The 20,296-nt window shown below is 38.1% G+C and overlaps 1 protein-coding gene across 4 annotated transcripts in view; it reads left to right on the top strand.

The window, feature by feature from the left end:
* The window catches only part of LOC145981493 (solute carrier family 2, facilitated glucose transporter member 1-like), a 214,414-nt gene that overhangs the window by 52,967 nt on the left and 141,151 nt on the right, over nt 1–20,296 (top strand). For 3 of the 4 annotated variants that reach the window (XM_083114755.1, XM_083114756.1, XM_083114757.1), the window contains 2 exons: nt 2,033–2,086; nt 3,250–3,270. The exons of the other annotated variant lie outside the window; for it this stretch is intronic. In XM_083114755.1, coding sequence (XP_082970881.1) covers nt 2,033–2,086; nt 3,250–3,270 — 75 coding nt within the window. The remainder of the gene's footprint in view (nt 1–2,032; nt 2,087–3,249; nt 3,271–20,296) is intronic. 4 annotated transcript variants of the gene reach the window in all.

Genomic DNA, 20,296 nt, shown 5'->3' on the forward strand with positions numbered 1-20,296 from the left:
AATCCATAAGATTTATTTAAAGCCTCTATGATGCTTCATGTTGACCAGGGCATTCACTTGTTTATCTCAGTTGTCTCAGCCTCTGTGGTATGTAAATAATGCACAGTGTTGTGCTATGCAAACCTCCTGAGGTATTCAGGATATAGGAAGTTCCATCTGCCTATGGAGTCAGCGGTTTGCATAGTGGCAGTTAAAATCACGATTCGGCATGGAGGAAGGGCTCCATGGCCTGGGTGATATAGAGGTGAGACGGATTGAAAGGACTGACTTTTGATTTGGATTGAGGAGAGAGAAGAGTTGAGAAAGGAGTTGAGGGAAAGTGAGGCGAGGCCTGGTCAACCTGCAACGAAGCTTAGAGAGGTCTTAGTTTATTTTATTCTTCGAATATATCATCACTCTTCAGATAGACAGGTAATTATCCTAACCCAGCCATGATTCAGGTTCAAAGGTTCATAAAACCCAATGAGTGACCATTGTCTTTTCTAGTTGTTAGTTTTAGTTGCTAGGGGTTTAGTTTTAGTTGTGCCTTTGGCACTGCCAAGCGTTTAACTCGTCATGTTAATGACGAGTGCTCTCATCATCGAGGATGAAGGATGAATAAGTTACATCACCCATTGATTAATTGTGGAAGTAACTGGTTCTGATCCCCATCATTCTGTAGAATGATACGATATATATATATATATATATATATATATATATATATATATATATATATATATATATATATATGATAATTCTGTTTAGAAAATAATATATTTATAAATTAAATGTTACGTATTTGCAATTATTATTACAATAAAGAACATGTCTAAATATGAGTTAACAAAAAATAATAATAAAGATACATTTTCGCATCACGACTGCCGTTCGAAGAAAGACGGGACAGGAATTAAAAATAACGGACTGTCCTGACTAAATCGGTGAATCCGACGTCTGGTAGCCTGGTTATAAAATTAAAATTACCCAATATTGCACATTGCAAACTTCTGTTAGCCTTTCTCTCTACATAACAAGAACAAGAACAAAATTTAAAGTTTTACAAATTTGAAAAAATCCTGAGTTATTTTCGTAGCTTTCTATAGGTTCATATTTAAATAACTCATGGTTCGAGGGCCCCTCCCCCGGGTACGGGCATGTTGGTAATAACTATTGTTGTTATCATTGTTGTCTGGCACACATTATTGACACTGATAATAAATCTTCACCTCTAACGTCAAAGTTTAATCTCAGCATCAATTTGTAATTAACGTCATCGCAACACATGCATCAGAGTACTGCATGGGACCACTTTCGCTCGCTCGTACAGTGGGATCCATGAGTATTACCGTGCTAATTGTCCATCACCATGTTCGTGCACTTTATTTGACCCAATAACAGCTTTAAGAAATAAAAGAAAGCTCAAAACAAGCTGTTGACAACTTCTGCACCAGCATACACAAAATTCCATCGCTTAAAAACACACAGGGTGTAAGAGAAACATTAATGAAAATAGTAATGGGCAATTTGCACGGTAATACTCATGGATTCCACTGTACTCCAGCTTGCTACGCTCGAGCATATACAATGGAATATCATTTTAATGTGACAATAATCGTTGACACATATGTGTAAAATAGCTCATTTATTTCATTTTCACACATCACTGTGTATTGGTGAGATAGATTAAACATAAATGCTAACTGATGACTATGTTCACTTAAGTTTCAATTTTACTGCGTTTTCACCTCACGATTCATATTTGAGGGCCCACTACCCCTCAAATAGCAAAGAAGCTCCGTACGCTATCTAGCGCCATCCGCAAGAACTATTTGGCGCACGAACGAAATCCTCTTTCTCCAGCGCTCTGACATGCATCCATGATTAAACTTTCCTCACGTATTCATCATTCTGTCGCTTTGTATAACATGCACTTGCACATAAATGAGAATACAATTTAATACTAACATTTATATCCAGTTAATTCTAAATCCCTTCGCCTGTCTTTTCTTCTCCATATCTTAATTTGGATATCTTCTCTATATGCATGCAGCTTCAATCTCCTCAGGATAATAAACCTCCACCAGCTATCGACCCCAACACAAAGGTAAGTACGCTTAGAATAGACATACATTACAAAATTAAGTAGGCCTATATAGGCTGTTCATGAAAGAGTTTGGAAAGAAAATACTGTCTCTAGAAGTAAACAACAAAAGAACACTTGCAAAATATTTTGTACTCCATCATTGGTCAACAGTAAATTGGTAACCATGGAAAAGCAAGCATCTAGAAATTTGATAGCGTACATTGCTAATTGACACATTCTTAAAATGATAAGAACTTCAACACATGTTTCTTTTCTAAACTAATGTTAAATTGTGCAAATTTATTATAGCCATAACACAAAGGCAGCTGTAGAGAAACTAATTATGTTAAGATTCCTACAAGTTTGTAACAAAATAAAAATGTATGCAATCCTAATAACTCCACAGTAGAGCTGTCTTATTTCCAAAACATCCCTGCTTATATGCGCAAGTTTAATGCGAGTCAGGAAGGGGCCAATCCAACTCACCGCTTTCCACTCACCAAACTGGCTACTGCGCATGTTGTGACGCATGGTCATTTCACGTTGAGCTTCCTCAAAGATAATATAGACTCACTGACTAGTTTGCCGAACAGATGTTTTGGAGATGTTTTGGAATTAAGAGAGCATTCAGATTCAGACTTTTTAGGTAATGCTAAATTAATATACTCCAGTTAATGAAAAAAACATGTTTTCTGTAGTATTGTTCAATTAAGAAAAGCAGGATGGAATCTATACATTTTGTTTTAAAATGATTTGAATTGCAAATACTTTCAGAAATATAATATGAATCAAATTTAAACTCTTAGGATTTGACTCTAATATACCTTATTCAATTCTTTTGCACATTACATACATGATTTGTTATGCATATAATTTTTAAAGAAACTGTTTTCTGTACTGCAATTGTTCGATTAAAAATTAACTACAATCCATACATTTGATTTAAACATATGATCACAATTGCGAATACTTTCAGAAATATTATACAAACCACACTTAAACTATGAAGAAATCTCCATGCACATTTCTTAGTCACATTTTTTGCACCTGACGCACACATAATTGTTATTTCAAAGTACGAATATGCATTTAACTTTTAAAAGAAAATATAATTATTTCAGAGCAAATGTACGACCACTGATAAATCTTATGACTGGATTAGTAATTGAAATTTCTTCGTTCAGATTAACAAGGATGACGTTGTGGTAAGTCAATAGTTATTATACTTTGCTTTCTGCAAAATCCACATGAGTATCTTTGTTGCAAAGTAGTGTGACTAGCTTCTGAGAAGGAGGAGTGCATGAGTTGTTTGCTTCTGTGATTAAACATTAATTATTAAACTCTGCTATTTGTAACGCTCTTGACAAACTACCCAAATATAAGTGGAAGCTGTATTGTGCGTGTATATATGAGTGGGTGAACGAAATACCAGATGTTAGAGTTGACGAGCTGTAGCTTTGCGGGTGACCTTGACAACACTTCCGTAGTTGCTACCTACTCCCCGTTTGAGTGGTCGACAGCAAAGCCAGAACGCAAGTAGAATGATGCTCAGTGGCTAAGGCAGCCTATAGCTCCTCCCCTTGCTACTGCGCAGACGCACCTAGCCGGGCTTCACCCGCAAAGATACAACTCGTCAACTCTAGTGTAATGGGAAAAGTAATATCTCGCTCGATCTTTTCGTCTGTGGGAGTCAAAAATTGACAACATTCCGTATTATTGAGTATCAAATAAAACTAGAAATTACTCTATGTGTAACCTTAAGATAGTAAAAACAATATCAGTTATGTCGATTTGACTATTTAGGAAGCTACGAATGCTACAAAGAAAAAGTTTAGTGTAATGAGATCTTTATCAAACAATAATTTATTACGGACCTCCCCGATAGCGTGGTGGTAACGATGTTGCTTTGTAATTAAGGAGTCCAGGTTCGACTACGGTCAAGGCGCAATGAGCTGTGGCTTCAGAAAAATATGTAATTACACAGATCCCGATCCTAGTATCATTAAAACCTTTCAATACAAATATAACATTTTTCGAAAACGACTGCTTGTCCCGAAAAAAAGACCTAGAGCGATATATAAGCATGAATGCTGCATCATTACCAACGACAAGCGGAATCATAGGGAAATATCTTCCTTTCCCAGACTGTTTGGTAGTCTACTCCATCCCTCCGATGACATCGTGAGTCTTTGCCTGTTTCCATGACAACGATCTGTAACTTGGCAACGGCATCTGTCCACGGACATCGTGAGAAGATCTCAAGTTAAAAGGGGTGAAATCGCGAAAACAAGATTCCGCAGAATTAAGGAAAAAACACTGCGAGCAAAGGAACGTCATGTTCTGTGTCATCTACGTGTATATGTGTCTTGTATTATTAATTCATCTAAATAATATAAAGGATAATCATATTGTCATTAAATTGAGAAGTCTGAAATGCTCATTATTTAGGCTGAGCCGATACCACTTTGATACTCGCGCCGATTCCCACCATACCGATATCGATGCTTGAAAATTCTAATACAGTAAAACCTCGCTAATCCGGACTAATGGGGGGGTAAGTTGACCGGTTTAACGAAAGTCCGGATTAACTGAAATAACCTAAAAGAACAGTAGAAGTGCATTAAAACTCCGTTTATAGCAACAAAACACGTTTATTATGGTGTATTGAAAGGGCATAGGCCTAAATACACTATACAGTACAGTACAAAGTCTGCGGGAAACGAAATTTCATCCGTCCTTGACTGCCTTTTCTTTGGGAAGTTCTCTTGTTGACTTCTAGCTACATTTCAAACCTTGCATTCTGCTTTTCTTTTCATGCTTCTTGTCTGTCCTGATTAAGCGAAGTCCGGATTAACGAGGATTTACTGTGATTAAAGTTGTAACTTATCTCTTAGTAAGTTATTGCTTAGGAGTAATACTAACAAATGAAAATTTTATTAAATGGGAAATAAAAAAAACAGACACATCAGGAAATGCGTGTTACTCTTCTCTTCATAAACTGCTATCTTCTCGTATAATATCTAAGAAACTAAAAGTTAAAATATGCAAAACAGTAATTTTGCCTGTAGTATTATATGGATGCGATACTTGGTCTCATTAAAAGATGAACATTAATTACGATGTACTTGAAAATAAAATCCTTAGGAAAATATTTGGACCTAAAAGGGATGAGGAGACAGGTGAGTGGAGAAGGTTACGTAATTTAGAATTGCATAATTTGAATTCATGTCCAGATATTATTAGAATAATTAAATCAAGAAGACTTAGGTGGGCAAGGCATGTCGCACGAATGGGAGAGGAAAGAGGAGTTCACGGGATTCTTGTTGGGAAGCCTGATGGTAAGAGACCAGTAGGAAGGCCAAGACGAAGATGGAGAGATAACGTTGAGATGGACCTAAAGGAAATCGGTAAAGGATGGAAAAGATTGGATTGATCTTGCCCAGGATAGGAACAGATGAAAGGCTTTTGTTGCTGCAGCCATAAACCTTCGGGTTTAAGAAGGATAGAGAGTTAGTTAGTTAGTTAAAGATGTTCAAAATATAGATTAATATTAGCGTGTAAGTATTCCACACTAATTACATGCATCCGATTTTTGCTTTAAAATATTTGAGAATTACATCAGAATATTAAATTACATGTTATATTATCACAAAATTCGGTTTTTTCACAAAAAAACTGATGCAAAATAAAAAATAAACATTAAACTTTGCATAATTTCCAGGATAATACCAAAATACCTGGAAAGTATCGGCAGGTATCGGTAAAAAAATTCCAAGCGATACTTTCTGATACCGATACATTGGTTGTAATTCGTTACATTGTACAAGAATTAAAGTCATCATTGCATTATATGTACTGACATAAGACAAATAATACATACGCAGAAATAATATGTACTGACATAAAAGTGAAACACTTTTAACTTGCCCTTACGACATTGGGAAATTACTCTTGCCCCTCCTGCAGTGACCTAACGATTAAAGTAACGTGCCTGAAGCCAAGAGTCCTGAGTTCAAATCTTCTCTCTTCCCCACCAACTTCAGGAACAAAGATAATGTAAACAAAACCATGTGACTTCTGAGAAATAGTTCCTCTCCCGTGTTAGTTCCGGTTTAATTTGCCCATGAATATATTGGTTGTAGTTGTACAGTCAACAGCAAAGATAATGGTAAGCAAATTGTCCACCGCTATTTTCATCACTTCTTTATTCTACATCCTGTGTTGTTTTAAGGAATGAAACTATGTTGGTTCGAAGCAGGCATTGTTCTCTGCTTATTGACGTCATTATTTCAATTCATTGTCATCACATTGTGTAATACAGACCGAATGAGAATGGTGGTGGACAATTCGCCTACTGTTCCTTTTGCAGTTGGGTGTACAGTTCCAAATATAAGGTTCCACAGCATCAATATAGTAGCTACGTTGAGTGCATGCACCATATTCATGTACGTAAGGATGCCATAGGAATAGCCAATAGTGTATTCGCTTTCATTTACTTTGTTCTCACAGCGCCTCTTATCTATTACATCCTCATCGTGGCGACTAACCTAGATAGAGAACAGTGACGTAAAACAACTGCATTCTTTACAGAGTATACAAAATCAAGGACGTATTTAAGGGGGGTCCAGGGGTCCGGACCCCCCCCCCCCCCCGAAAGACTTAGCAAGTGCATAAATTAAGTAATGAAAATGTTATTGTTTCCTCTGAACTTACTGGAAGGCAAGGATTTTATTGTGATCATACTGCTTTGAAGTACAGTGACAGAAGATTTATGCATAATACTACTTATGATATGCGTAAAATATTGATCAGGAAGCTTACTTTCATCAACTGGATAAAACACCCTCTTTTGTTATTCAATAAATATTCAATTCTTTATCTATTTGACATTAATATCCTTGCCAGGGCACTTGTTTTTATACAAATTCTGGCGATCTTAATTACACGTAAGCTAGATAATGAATACATGCTGTTATATCTCTATTCTTATACCATGTTTTCACGTATGCAATAACAACAATACAATATTAATTAATTTACATGCTTCATTAATACTTTAATTCAATATAATTATAATTTAATTATTTTAGCGGGCCCAGGTTCGGATCCCACGTTAAACTGTAGGTCCAGTCCCGATTAGTCTTACTGTGCATAAAGTGGACTTAAAACACCAACTCAATCAATCAATTACTTTAGTTTAAACATTATTGTTATTTCTGAAACATAAGTTCGGGCCCCATCCGAAATATATATATATATATTTCTAGATACAGGTTTGCCCAAGACCAAAGAAAACCGAAAAGCAAGTTGAATGTTAACTGTGACTGATTTGCGGACGACTGCATGCAATTTCTAAGCCAAACGTGCCGGTTCAAAATTCATGCACTCGTGAATTAACATGATAAGAAGATATTGACGTAAACAACACATCTACACTGGCCTCTAAAGTGTAACGCCTGCATCGCGGTACAAACAAGGTGTGGTCGTGAATTAAAGAGATGGGATTTGATGCCTTAGAGACTGCAGAAAGAAGTTAGAGCGGTAGGGAAGTTCGAGGAGGCAGGTCACAAAAGCTAGAATGCCAAATAGCCGATCGGACCCTGAAGGGGTAAGTTCATAAATTTATTTTACACTTACATCCTATGTATGTTAAATGTGAATTTATATTATGCAGAAATTAGCTTGTTTGTAAGTCACCTTATGCACACAAATCCTAGTTGGGTCTGGTCCTACAGTCATAGGCGCCGACTCCATGGGGCTTGGGGGAGCTCGAGCCACTCCAATGTTATCGATGTGGGGGCAGAGGCCCCCCCCCCCAAATAATTTTGCTTAAGAGAATCTAATGTATTAGTTTGCTTCTCTTGTAAAGTTTACTCTGAATTGTGCCACATGAACTTAACTTTAAATACACATTTGAAATGTTATAGACCATCAACTTTGGGGGCTGAGACCGCTAAACCATCAACTTTGGGGGGCTATGACCAGAGACAGAAAAACACATGACTTGTTACTATATACTAAGTATATAATTATGAGTATTGTTAACATTTTTACTAAAAACAGTTTCAAAATAAGATGTGCATGAACTAGGAGGGTGAATGGGACGTTCGGGCCACAAATGGCTCTCACATGACATTCAGAACGAGATCGTTGATATATTAGGGAGATCTGTTTTGCGCTCCATGGTAGCAGATATTAAAAGTCGGGAATATTTTGCTATTATCGTTGACGAAACTTGTGACATATCCATCCGTGAACAATTGACATTTTGCATTCGAACTGTAAATGAAAATTTTAATATTTTTGAGGAATTCATGGGCTTTTACGAGATTCCGAACACTGAGGCCAAAACTTAAAAAAGGGAGGAAGGGAGTCATTCATTCATTTATTTCAGTAATCAGAGCCCCCCCCAATAATTTTGACAAGTAGGCGCCCCTGCCTACAGTCTAAAGTGATATTGGTGCCTGCAAACGGGTATTGAACACAAAGCCTAACATGCATAACATGAAAACAAAGAAGAGCCAATTAAGGTTAGACAATGTCATGTTCGAATTCAATATCCCCCAAAACATATTATTAAAATGGCTATTACCAGTGTGATATTGGAAAATTTCGGGAGGGGACAGGGCCCGAAAAACCCATGCCTGGCTACGCCACTGAGTAGTAAAGGTAAAGTTTCCCATGCACATTGCACCGTGCCATTGATTGATTGATTCAGTTGGGACTGGACCTACAGTTGTGACAGATTACTTTGGGTCACGTAAAATAACGCACACGTAGGACGAAAGGGTGATTACGAGGAACGGGAATAGTGCGTAGGAAGAGTGTTGGATTACAGTAAGCGTGTTTTGCATAGTGTCGCAATAGAAACTAGGTGGGTAAGAGCTTGAATGCTATTGGTTAACATTGCATGGTGTGATCTTGCTAAGACCAATCACAGCCTTAGAGTTGCAATGGGGTGAATGATGCAAAAAGAACAAGAACCGTGCAATTGGGAACAGAAAAGGCTTAACATCAACTTTCTCGGTGAGCAAGGATTTCCTCGGTTGGCAGTAGTGCCATCGGACGTAGCGTTGAGAGTTCCCCGCGATTGACCAGGGCGTCGAGAAAATACTTCTAAACGCATTAGACGGTAGTTTAAATCGTTAGTAAAGTAAAGCTTGTGAAGAGTTGTTATTGAAACAAATTGTTACTATTATAATCCCACCCACATTCTCTAGCATAAGAAGAAAAGTTGATATTGATTATTGGAAATACCACTGTTTGTAGTGTAATATGTAGTGAATATTGGATTTGAAGCTTAATTTTCAAATACAAGGTAAAAATTAGATATTATTAGTAGTTTATTTCCTTTTGTGTTAATCTTATTTACTGTTCACTAATTAGCTAACTTAAGACTTGCGAGTGATTGGTCGGTCTGGTGCCATAAACCCAGAGCTCGCAAGCCGTATCAGGTTACTACAGTCAAAGTAAGAGTAAAATCAGAAAGTAAGTAAACAACCACAAAATAAAAACGGTTGGACAGTTTAAAGTGGGATCCGAACAGCCATGTACCTCCACCGGCTGTATCGTGCCGTAAAGGCACATTTAGGGGATGTGCGGGGGAAGAGCCTCGATCTCTGGTCACTTCAGAGGTTGATCAGCACCACGCTCCGGCCGCTTTAACCCCGCAGGATTGCCCGCAGGTACCAATTTATTTCAAGCTGGGTTAATCCCAGAGTCGCTTTATGCAGGGACAAGGTCCGACCTTAGATCATCAACCCCGTGAATCGAACCTGAGTCTCCCGCGTGGCAATCAAACGCCTACCGACTAGACAACCGCGGCTCCCCACAGCGTCGTGGCTGTTGTAGTATCGAACCCGGCTCCCCTTCATTACAAGGCGACGACATTGCCACACCACCGGGATCGGATAGACCCCTACATTTCATTATAGGGGTTCCGATTCTCTTTGGACAACAGAAACCTCAACATGACCTCGGATTTGTACGTACATACCTTGAGCAGAAAAATGTCAACGAATTATATAACTGACATGATTTTGCATAAGTTTTATGTTACATATTTTTACATATTTGCCAGTATATTACATATTTTACATATAACAATATATTTGGGTAATTTTTTCTATCCTGGTCCTTTTCCCTATATTTTCGATCTCTGAAACATGATGAAGAAAACAGGGTTCCCGGGTTCGAATGGATGTTTGTGAGTGTCCATTCATCAATTTCATCACATCATCACTCATCCCCATCCTCGCAAATTAGCCAAAAGTGGCACAAAAAGCGAAGTAAAGCAAAGCAAATCAATCAGTCAATGATGAAGAAAATTTGTGATGTCATACTTTCTAATCAATGATATACATAGTGCTTGTGGGCACTAAAATTGACTGCCAAGTCGGAAGATAGGCTGAAGACAAAAAAATATATATAAAAAATACTGGAACTGGTATTTATCGAAAGATGCTGGAGCCCCCCTCCCCCCCCCCCCCCGTCCTTTCTGGTTATATATTTTCGTTCCGCTGTTAGGTTTAGTCAAAGCACCTAGAAACTTGGCATCGGTGGACAAGAAAGCTACTTTCCTGTACGTAGCGAGTTACACAATATGTTCCCTTGTACAAAAAGTACCAAACTAAGCCAAGCGTCAGGTTAACCTTGCAGCAGGTTTTCGCATATGTAGATCCAAACGTGCGCGCAAGAATATAGTTCCACTGAGACGGGTTCTATTCCGACACAACTGCATACTTGCAAGAACACAGTTATTTGATTTGTAAAATACAGACAAAATAATACATCCATTAGCAGGTGTGGACTTGATCGGTTGCAATCACTGTGCAGACGAACTTGGATCCGCAGATTCGCCAACTGGAGTTTGTATTGAGCTCAGGAATCCCTGAAGCCCAAGTGCGAGTCGAGCAAGACTGAATACGTTGCAGAGCGCGTGGAATCCGTGAAACCAGTGTTGCACATCCCACTATTTTAACCCTATGTTTATTGTGATTAATAATCGTGCTATACAGCGGCGAGAATAGCTGAATCAAGCAAGGTTTCCTGTTCAGCGAGTATTGTGGGCTTCATCCGAAGGGAAAAGCTCTTCAAATCAAGCAAGTTGTTTAAAATGCATAATCCTCCTTACGAAAACAAGATCAAAGTAAAACAGGCCGTGAGGTGATTTGCCGTCAATGGGCGCACGAACTGTATCCCGGGTGTTGAATGATTTGCGGTTTGAGTTTAGGAAGAGGAAACGATTGTTTGTGGTTTGACTACAAAAGAATGTCCCCGGTATTAAAAGATATCACCGTGAGAAGAAACATGTTTATTATTTGGACCAGACGTGCTTTAACTCTGGGAGGGGCGTGGGCGTTATATTGATTTTTTTTATTATATATATATATCACCATGCAAAACCACCGCCAGGGCTGAAGAAACCGACGAGAAAGGGAGAGGGGAAGGGGGAGGCTTATTGTTTCACCTACTGACGGCAATGACGTCTTTGTTGAAGGCGCATATATTTACTGTTCCGTGCAAGGAAAGGGATGGATGATTAGCAAGAAATGGACAGACCAAGATTTGAATCCTGGTTTAGTGAAGTGATTCATAAATTGTAACCAGAATAATAGCAGCAGATAATGCACCTGATTGTATATATCCACAATAACAAATCATACTTTTTTTTTGCTGGTATAACTTGAAGTGCGTGTGTCTTACAGTAACAAAGGTTTTCATAAAATTATTTTTTTATAAACCAAAAACAATAATTTGTCATTAAATTCAAGAGGGCCTGTCGTTGTTTACTTATATCTTTGTTTATTTTTATTTTTGCGTGCTCGAAATATACACACATGCTCATGGGCGTCCGGAAGGAGGGGCAAGGGGGCCGTTCCCTCCCTGGAAAATGAAAGTCAACCAAAAATTATGTATTTCACACATATAATTTCATTTTAGCCACAATAATATGTTAATTATTGCATTAACACAATAAATTCAAATTTAAGCAATGTTATTAGGGAACTACACTCTTTAGGGGGAAATGTGACTTGTTTGCTACCCTGGGAAAAATACTCTCATGTTTCGAAGATATTTCGCATTTATATTAAGTAATGACACATTTTTTAAAATAATTTATGCGCCGAAAGTACTTCTAAAATGTTATGTTTCAGGAGACAAAAAGAAACACAAATATATTCCGCTTGACATGCATGCGGGTTTTGATGTGTTGTGCGGTTGGCAATACTGTAGATTTTCTCAGTGTCTGCGATGTAAGCAGCTCGGCGGTTGAGGCAAGACTGGCACGGAAGATTCTGTGCTCAGTTCCCGCGCGGATTGATACATAAAACCTGCTGCAAGGTTAACCTGACGCTTGGCTTAGCTATGTATTTTCATTCGATTGTTCTTTCTGTAGACGCTTCTTTTTAACAATTTGTTTCGAAAGTTACGAAGAGCTCTCTTTGCCTCAATGCAGTGAGGAATTTCTTAAATATGTACACCTTGCTGTGCTCTTTGAGTTTATAAATTTGATACAAATTTTAATTTGAACAACTTATGTCCTTAAAATTATGTTCAAATAAAATATATATCTAGCAGAATTCTTGAAATTGCTTGGATATTCGATTTGTATTAATATTTTCTTTGATACCACATATTTAGCTACATATTCTTTTGATAATTCATATTTAGCTAGATATTATTTTGATAATACATATTTAGCTGCATATTCTTTTGATCATAGGCGCCGACTCCATGGGGCTTGGGGGGGCTCGAGCCCCCTCCCCCAATGTTATCGATGTGGGGGCAGAGCCCCATAAATAATTTTACTTAAGAGAAGCTAGACCATCAACTTTGGGGGGCTGAGAGCGCTAAACCATCAACTTTTGGGGCTATGACCAGAGACAGCAAAATACATGACTTATTACTCGTACTAAGTATATAATTATGAATATTGTTAACATTTTTACTAAAAAGAGTTTCAAAAGATGATGTGCATGAACTAGGAGAGTGGGTGGGACGTTCGGGCTACGAATGGCTCTCACATGACATTCAGAACGAGATCACTGATATATTAGGGAGATCTGTTTTGCGCTCCGTGGTAGCAGATATTAAAAGTCGGGAATATTTTGCTATTATGGTTGACGAAACTTGTGACATGTCCATCCGTGAACAATTGACATTTTGCATTCGAACTGTAAATGAAAATTTTAATTTAATATTTTTGAGGAATTCATGGGCTTTTACGAGATTCCGAACACTGAGGCCAAAACTTTAAAAAGGGAGGGAGTGAGTCATTCATTAATTTGTTTCAGTGATCAGAGCCCCCCCCCCCCCCGCAATAATTTTGACAAGTCGGCGCCCCTGCTTTTGATAATACATATTTAGCTACATATTCTTTTGATAATACATATTTAGCTACATATTATTTTGATAATACATATTTAGCTACATATTATTTTGATAATACATATTATCTTCATATTCTTTTGATAATACATATTTAGGTACATATTCTTTTGATAATTATTTTGATAATACATATTTAGCTACATATTCTTTTGATAATACATATTTAGGTACATAGTTTATCAATTATTGTTCCATTTTTATGTACATATTTTGTACTATGATATTACATAAAAATCCAGAGTCTAGTCATCACGTGATGCTGAATTCAGGACGAGCGCTCAGAGAGATTGGGCAATGAATTTGAGAAGTCCTTGGCATAGTTTCGGCGGCGTAAGGATCGATGGGTCCATTTGGGATCCGAAGGCCACTTCTCGTTAGGGCGGTTACCTTGTAAGAGCTATAGGTAGAACGCGGATGTACAATCAGCAGCAAGAAAAATGAAATATTCGCACTATTTGTGTTGTGTAACTCTAAGTGGATTTAAATAGGAAATTTTGAATGGCAATTTCTACCTCCGCGGTAGAGTTAGGCAACACGCACAACGCCTTGCAGGTAAGCGAGTATTTCAGGATATAAGGGTCTCATTATTATTGCCGGCGAGTGTACGTTTTGTCACCCCACCATCGTATATAAATGGAGGGTTTAACGGGTTAATTTTGCGCTAATTATACAGAGTGTCCGAAAAGTCACGCAACCCGGTGTTTACGACCGTATAACGGAATAGCGAAACGGAATGAGAAGAAACGCCATTGTCTAGATATTATCAATAGTTTCGCGATTACGTCTATTAAACTTCTGATAATATCTAGACAACATTGAAAGAAAACTACACGAAAATTCACGTCAATGCTCTAGAATCAATTCTGAGCGTATGCAATTTTTCATATTTTGAAATATCCAAGAGGATTTTCGAATGGAGACGAAAATATGAAAAAATTAGCCCATTTGCAAAGGTTCAGCCGAGCCTTAACATCAAACAATGGTTATTACTGTTATTATTAACTAATAATATATACGACCCAGTGGCACGCATTTCCTTGTGAAATGTTACTGGGAACCCTCTCGACCATCTTCCCCATGAAAATAAGTAAATAAATAAATAAAACAGTCGTGAAGTTATTGTGGTATCCACTGACTCGTAAATTATAGTAACTGTCTTGATATTCGAAGTTCACCGATCGGGCGTTTCTATTTAGTGCTCATCTCAGTGAATTTCGAGTTCAAATTTTGTCATTGTTGACCTACATTTTGTCTATTCCGTATTTTTAAAAAATAATTGACACTGTGTGTTGAATTTCTGAAATTATATAAAATTTCAGGAGCGCAGAGAAAACATTACGGAGTCCCTACACCTCGGGACCCCACCGCATTGCGGGGGCAGCCGCTACGCCACTGATACGATCATTATATTACCATCGTAATTTGAAAATTTTGGAAAGGGAGCTCGAGCCCTGCGAGTCCGAGCCTGGCTACGCCAGTGAGTCGAAGCCCTTTCAAATTCAAGGATAGACAACTTCTGAAGAGTCTGTGTGGCTGTTGGTTAAATGAAATGTGTGCCAAAGCATTCGACAGAAACTCTCTTAAGGAATTTCCGCGTCGGATTTTGCAAGGTCAGTTTCCGATGAGAACGGACGGTTTTGTTGACACTGTGGAAACGCATTAGCCGAGATCCCCGCCGAGAGATGGCGCTGGCATCGTGCCTGTGCGGTATTGATCACAACGCCATCAGACGGAAGCTGCCACTAGCGACCTCTGGGTGTGTGGTGGCGGCGCTCCTGCTGGCACGAGACTTTTGCGTCGTTCGTGTCAGGCTCTGAGGCTCAGGACGTTCCCCAATAATTATATATGTATCAGTGGCGTGCCCAAGAGCGTGGGGATCATAACCCCCCTTTAGCCAGGCTTGTTAAAGATCCAGGAGTTTTAAATACATTCAATTCCGGTCCAGGAGAGAAAATCAGCAAGCGTAAATAGGGGAAAGTGGGGGAATTGCGACCACCTAAGGAAGATTTTAAAAATCTCAAAAACTGTACGCAGTGAAACAAAAAGAAAATGTGGGCTTGAAAAAGCAATGTTTGTAGTACATCTCTGCGTATTACTTTGCTCCCTGTCGTTAATAGTTATTTCTGTAAACGTCAAAAAGTAACAATGTGCGTGTGAGCGCAATTGCCCTATTAGTAGGGTAATGGCACTCAGTAATCATCCTAACAGAAAATCAATACCATTTTTGTACTATACAGAAACTATATCTTTAAGTACTTATATTTATTAATATGCAGATACAAATTCAATTGAGCACAATTTTGCACAAAAATGCACACATGGGACGCTTATTATGAGAAACGTCTTTGCACCCTTCATGTTCCCATCACAAACAGCGTGAGCGTCATTACCCGATAGGCGCCATAATATGTTATTTGTTTCTCGTCTCATGAAGAACCTCAAATGTTTACTTTATAATAATTAAGAAATAAACAGGAGATACTATTATTATATCTGTAAAATTTTCAAGACTCTAGCTTATACGTTCCGTCTACGTACTTACCTTGCACTTTTTTCCTTCCCAATTTTATAACAAAATATGACGAATTCGTTTTTCGCACCCTGCTTCTTAAAAGTCAACTCCACATGTGCCGCCTTTTGTTTGGTGCCTCGTAGTACTGGGTTCTAGATGTTAGCACGGGTTACTCTTCAATTACACCCTCCGTAACGACTACAGAGGGGTGAGCGCCATTGCCCGCTGAGCGCCATTCCCCCACCTTCCCCTACGTTATGGAGCGTAAAGAACCTTTTTATCTGTAAGGTATTTCAATTCGGTCCAGGATCCTTTTTTCTGAAACAATTTAAATACGGTCCAGGGACCTTTTTTCTGAAACAATTTAAATACGGTCCAGGAACCTTTTTTGCCAGATCAATTTAAATAAGGTCCAGGAATCCGGATCAATTTATATACGGTCCAGGAATCCAAATAAATTTAAATAAGGTCCAGGAAACTTTTTTCCGTATCAATATAAATACGGTCAAAGTTCCGAATAGAAATTAAACAATATGAAACTTGGACCGAATTTAAGTGCTAGAGAAAAGGTTCCGGTCCTGTTGCTAAACCCAATAGAATTTATAGGTTGCTGGACCTTAAATAACCCCAGCCATTTGCAAGGGCAAAATGTCAAAGGCACGAAAATATGGCAAAATGAGGGTTGTCTACTAAAAGAGTATGCGTAACCCTCTTCCCCCTGGACACGCCAATGACATTTATATCAGGGAAGATTAGGAAAATCGGATAATTCGAAATTCGTATATTCAGATAATCCGTGTATGCAGACTTTTCAAGTACAGTAGGCCCTAAGTTATTTTGGTAAGAATGGTTTCTGAAATTAAGGAAATAATTATAGTCAACGCGCTAGCTACGTTAACGACCGGCTGGTTTTGAAGTCCACGGAACGCGCCCACCAGCTGCAACATTCACATCCAACGAACAGTGTTCCACACATCTACTCTACGCCACCTTGTCCCTCCGCGCACAAGCACCTTCCCACGGTCTCCACATATTGAAATTGAAAAGTACGGCAACAGCGTACAATCATAAACAATCCATAAAGTCAGTAAAAATCAAATTACAGTAAAACCTTGTTAATCCGGATCCCGGTAAGCCGGACTTAGCTTAATCCGGACAGGCAAAAGGCACAAAAAAAAGCAGAATGCAAGGATTTAAAGGTAGCTAGAAGTCAACAAGAGAACTTCCAAAAGAAAAGGCAGTCAACCACGGATGAAATTTCGTTTTCCGCAGACTTTGTACTGTACTGTATAGTGTATTTAGGCCTATGCCCTTTAAATACACCATAATAAACGTGTTTTGTTGCTATAAACGGAGTTTCAATGCACTTTCTACTGTTCTCTTATGTTATTTCAGTTAATTCGGACTTTCGTTAAAACGGTCAACTTATCCCCCCATTAGTCCGGATTAACGATGTTTTACTGTAGTTGCTTAATTTAATTGGAAGCACAAGCGTCCTATAAACTCGTAATAAACCGTACACAAACAATTATTTTTATCTAGCGCGGGGCCCCCCGAATCGTGGAGCCTCGGGCGAGAACTCGAGTTGTCCCTCCCTAGGGCTCTGCAACGAAACACTGTCCTAGAGATCACTGGCGGTTTCAGGATTCGTGAACAAGGGGTACGATAAGCAAAACAGCGCTCCCCCTGTACTTATATAGAATGAAAATCGATTACACAGTTTCACCATCTTTTATATACTTGTACAACCTTTACCAATTGACGTGACTAATGTACAATTTACTGCAAAAGCGAAACAAGTGCAAAAGCAAATCTATTTTTGCGTAAGTGCGTAACCTATTTTTGTTCACATTGAATTTCAATAAATTTAAAATTTCCTGCTTTTCCCTTGATCCATTGATAATTTTGTACAATAAAATTTGCTCGTGGATTTCTCTTCTAGTAGAATGTATTATACTAAATTTTTCTAGCAATTTTATATGTAGTATCTATATGACGATTTTTTTTAAGTTTAATAATACAGTATAATTAATTGGGCTCGGAAGTTGAAGACCTATAAATTGCCAAAAAAAACACCTATAAAAAGACCTAAAAATGTCAAAAAAGGACCTAAAAACGGAAAAAAAGACGTATAAATGTGATCCAAATTAATTAATAACTTCAGTTTTAATTACATGTTTAATGTATAAAAAAACACAAAATTCTGGTGGTACGGAACACAGTGCGAAAAAACTGAAAGCTTCAAAACAACAGAAAGTTGCCACTTACATCGCGACCTTCCAGACAAGTTCTGCTTCAGTCGTCCAAAAATGTTTTTCTCTCGTTTCAGGGATGGTTCAAATATATTTCTTTCTTTTTTTTTTATTTCTTTACTACAGAAAGGATGTTTAAGAGGTGATGATTTTAATTGAGAATGGGCAGTAAAAACGTAGTCGAAAGAAGGTGAAGTTGCAAAAAAAAGCCGTTAAGACCTAAAAAGAGGCTAAAAAAGAACCCATAAGCCAAAAAAAGCCGAAAAAGGCAAAAAAGGACAAATAAAACCCACCTTTTTCTGGCCTACAATGACCCAAAATGAGCATATATTATATTTAGCCTCGTCTTCGGACACTAGGAAAAAAAAGGATTTTTTCTCAATTTCAGAGCCCTAATTATTAACGTAAGAACTTTTTGGAATATACAGCATCAATTCTCCTTTTTCTCAGGAACAAATTGAGTTTCTCTTCTGCTTCTCTATGGCACTCACTTTTAAGGTGGCCTGCAAGCTTCTCTATAATTTTCTGCCAATTTCTACACCCACTTACTGTAAAAGCTTCCTGGCTGCCACCCTTCGAAAATACAACATTGGATCCGAAAGCTCTGCATGTATGGCAGAACATGCCATCAGATTGATAACATCAGATTTCAAAACAAAAAGCCAGGAGAGAAGCAAAGACAAAAACAACACTAAACCTGACATAACTAATGTTATCCAAAATTCAAGTGTCAATATCTCTAGTTTCGAAACTCGAATAGCATTTTTTTTTTCACTATGATACTTTTCGGAAAAGTGTACAAAAATGATTCGCTAGAAGTAGGCCGTTTTTCAATGATTTCAATAATTCACCTGATTTAGAATGCTTCAGACTACCTTTCCTATTTTCTACCCCTGACAGTTTTTTCTTTGCTGTACCTACTCATTTTCATTGGATGCGAAAACGGAAAACCAGAAAGAAAAATTCAGAAATATGCAAACTGTTAAGACCGTACTCCGCGTTTGTTACAACCTGTCCCGCTTCCCGCGCTAGTTGCTCCCTGGCTTTTCTCGGTGCTGGGGAAAGTCAAAGCCAGGCAGCCAATTAAAATACGCAACGTCGCAACAGCGTCTACGTAAGCGCCTCTCTTCTGGCTTCCATTCGCTCCTCGCTGCCCAGCAGACGATTTTTTCCTCGTTTCTCATTGGCACCGAAACTGTTGAGCGCTCCCTAGCGCGGGAAGCGGGACAGGTTCTACCAAACGCGGTAATGCATGCGATTCACTCACTACCAGACCACAACTAAGTATCCGAAGGGAAGCAATAATACGAACTATTTAATGAAAAATGTCTATTGTGCTGCTTATTGTTGCGGATTATTAAAATGTTCAAAAACGTCCAGTAGCTATTCCGAACAGTTTCCTGCAGCGTTATGAAGCAGGAACGGAAAACGAAACACCGACAATTTAATTCCTAAAAGTGAGAATGGATCTTACCGTGCGATTGTTGACAGTTTTTATATATATATATATATATAATATTTATTGGCTGTGGACAAAATCCATGCATCAGTTAACAATTTATCTATTGGTATTATGTACATGTATGCACATAATATTTACTCACACTTATTTCTTTCATAATAAATAGTTACCAAATTTCATTACACTTTTACAGAATTATATTAGACTTATTAAGATATTTTGTAAGAATATAGATTACCGAGGATGAAGGAGAAGTCAGTAAACAAGGCAGTGTCAGTGGCGCTTGATGTCCACTCCTGTACAATTCCTGCAAAAATGGTTCTCTGTAAGTTTCATAAAGTTTGCATTGAAATATAATGTGGTTTGGAGTTGCAGTATATTCATTGCACAAACAAACTGGTGAAGTCACTAAATTCTTCTTGTAAGGGTGAGCTGCGGCGATAGTGTGATTTAAGCTGCAGCGCATTATAGTTGTGAGGGAACTCCGGGAGAGTTGAATCTGTTTAAACTATTGTTGACAGTTGATTGAAACAGCAAGCAAAACAAAAACGAAACAAATGGAACGATGTTTTGTCATTTTTCCTCTTACATATCTCCAAAGTGATTTAGTC

The sequence above is a fragment of the Lepisma saccharinum genome, chromosome 29 (genome assembly GCF_977018435.1).
Source record: "Lepisma saccharinum chromosome 29, izLepSacc3.1, whole genome shotgun sequence".
Taxonomy (NCBI): Eukaryota; Metazoa; Arthropoda; class Insecta; order Zygentoma; family Lepismatidae; genus Lepisma; species Lepisma saccharinum.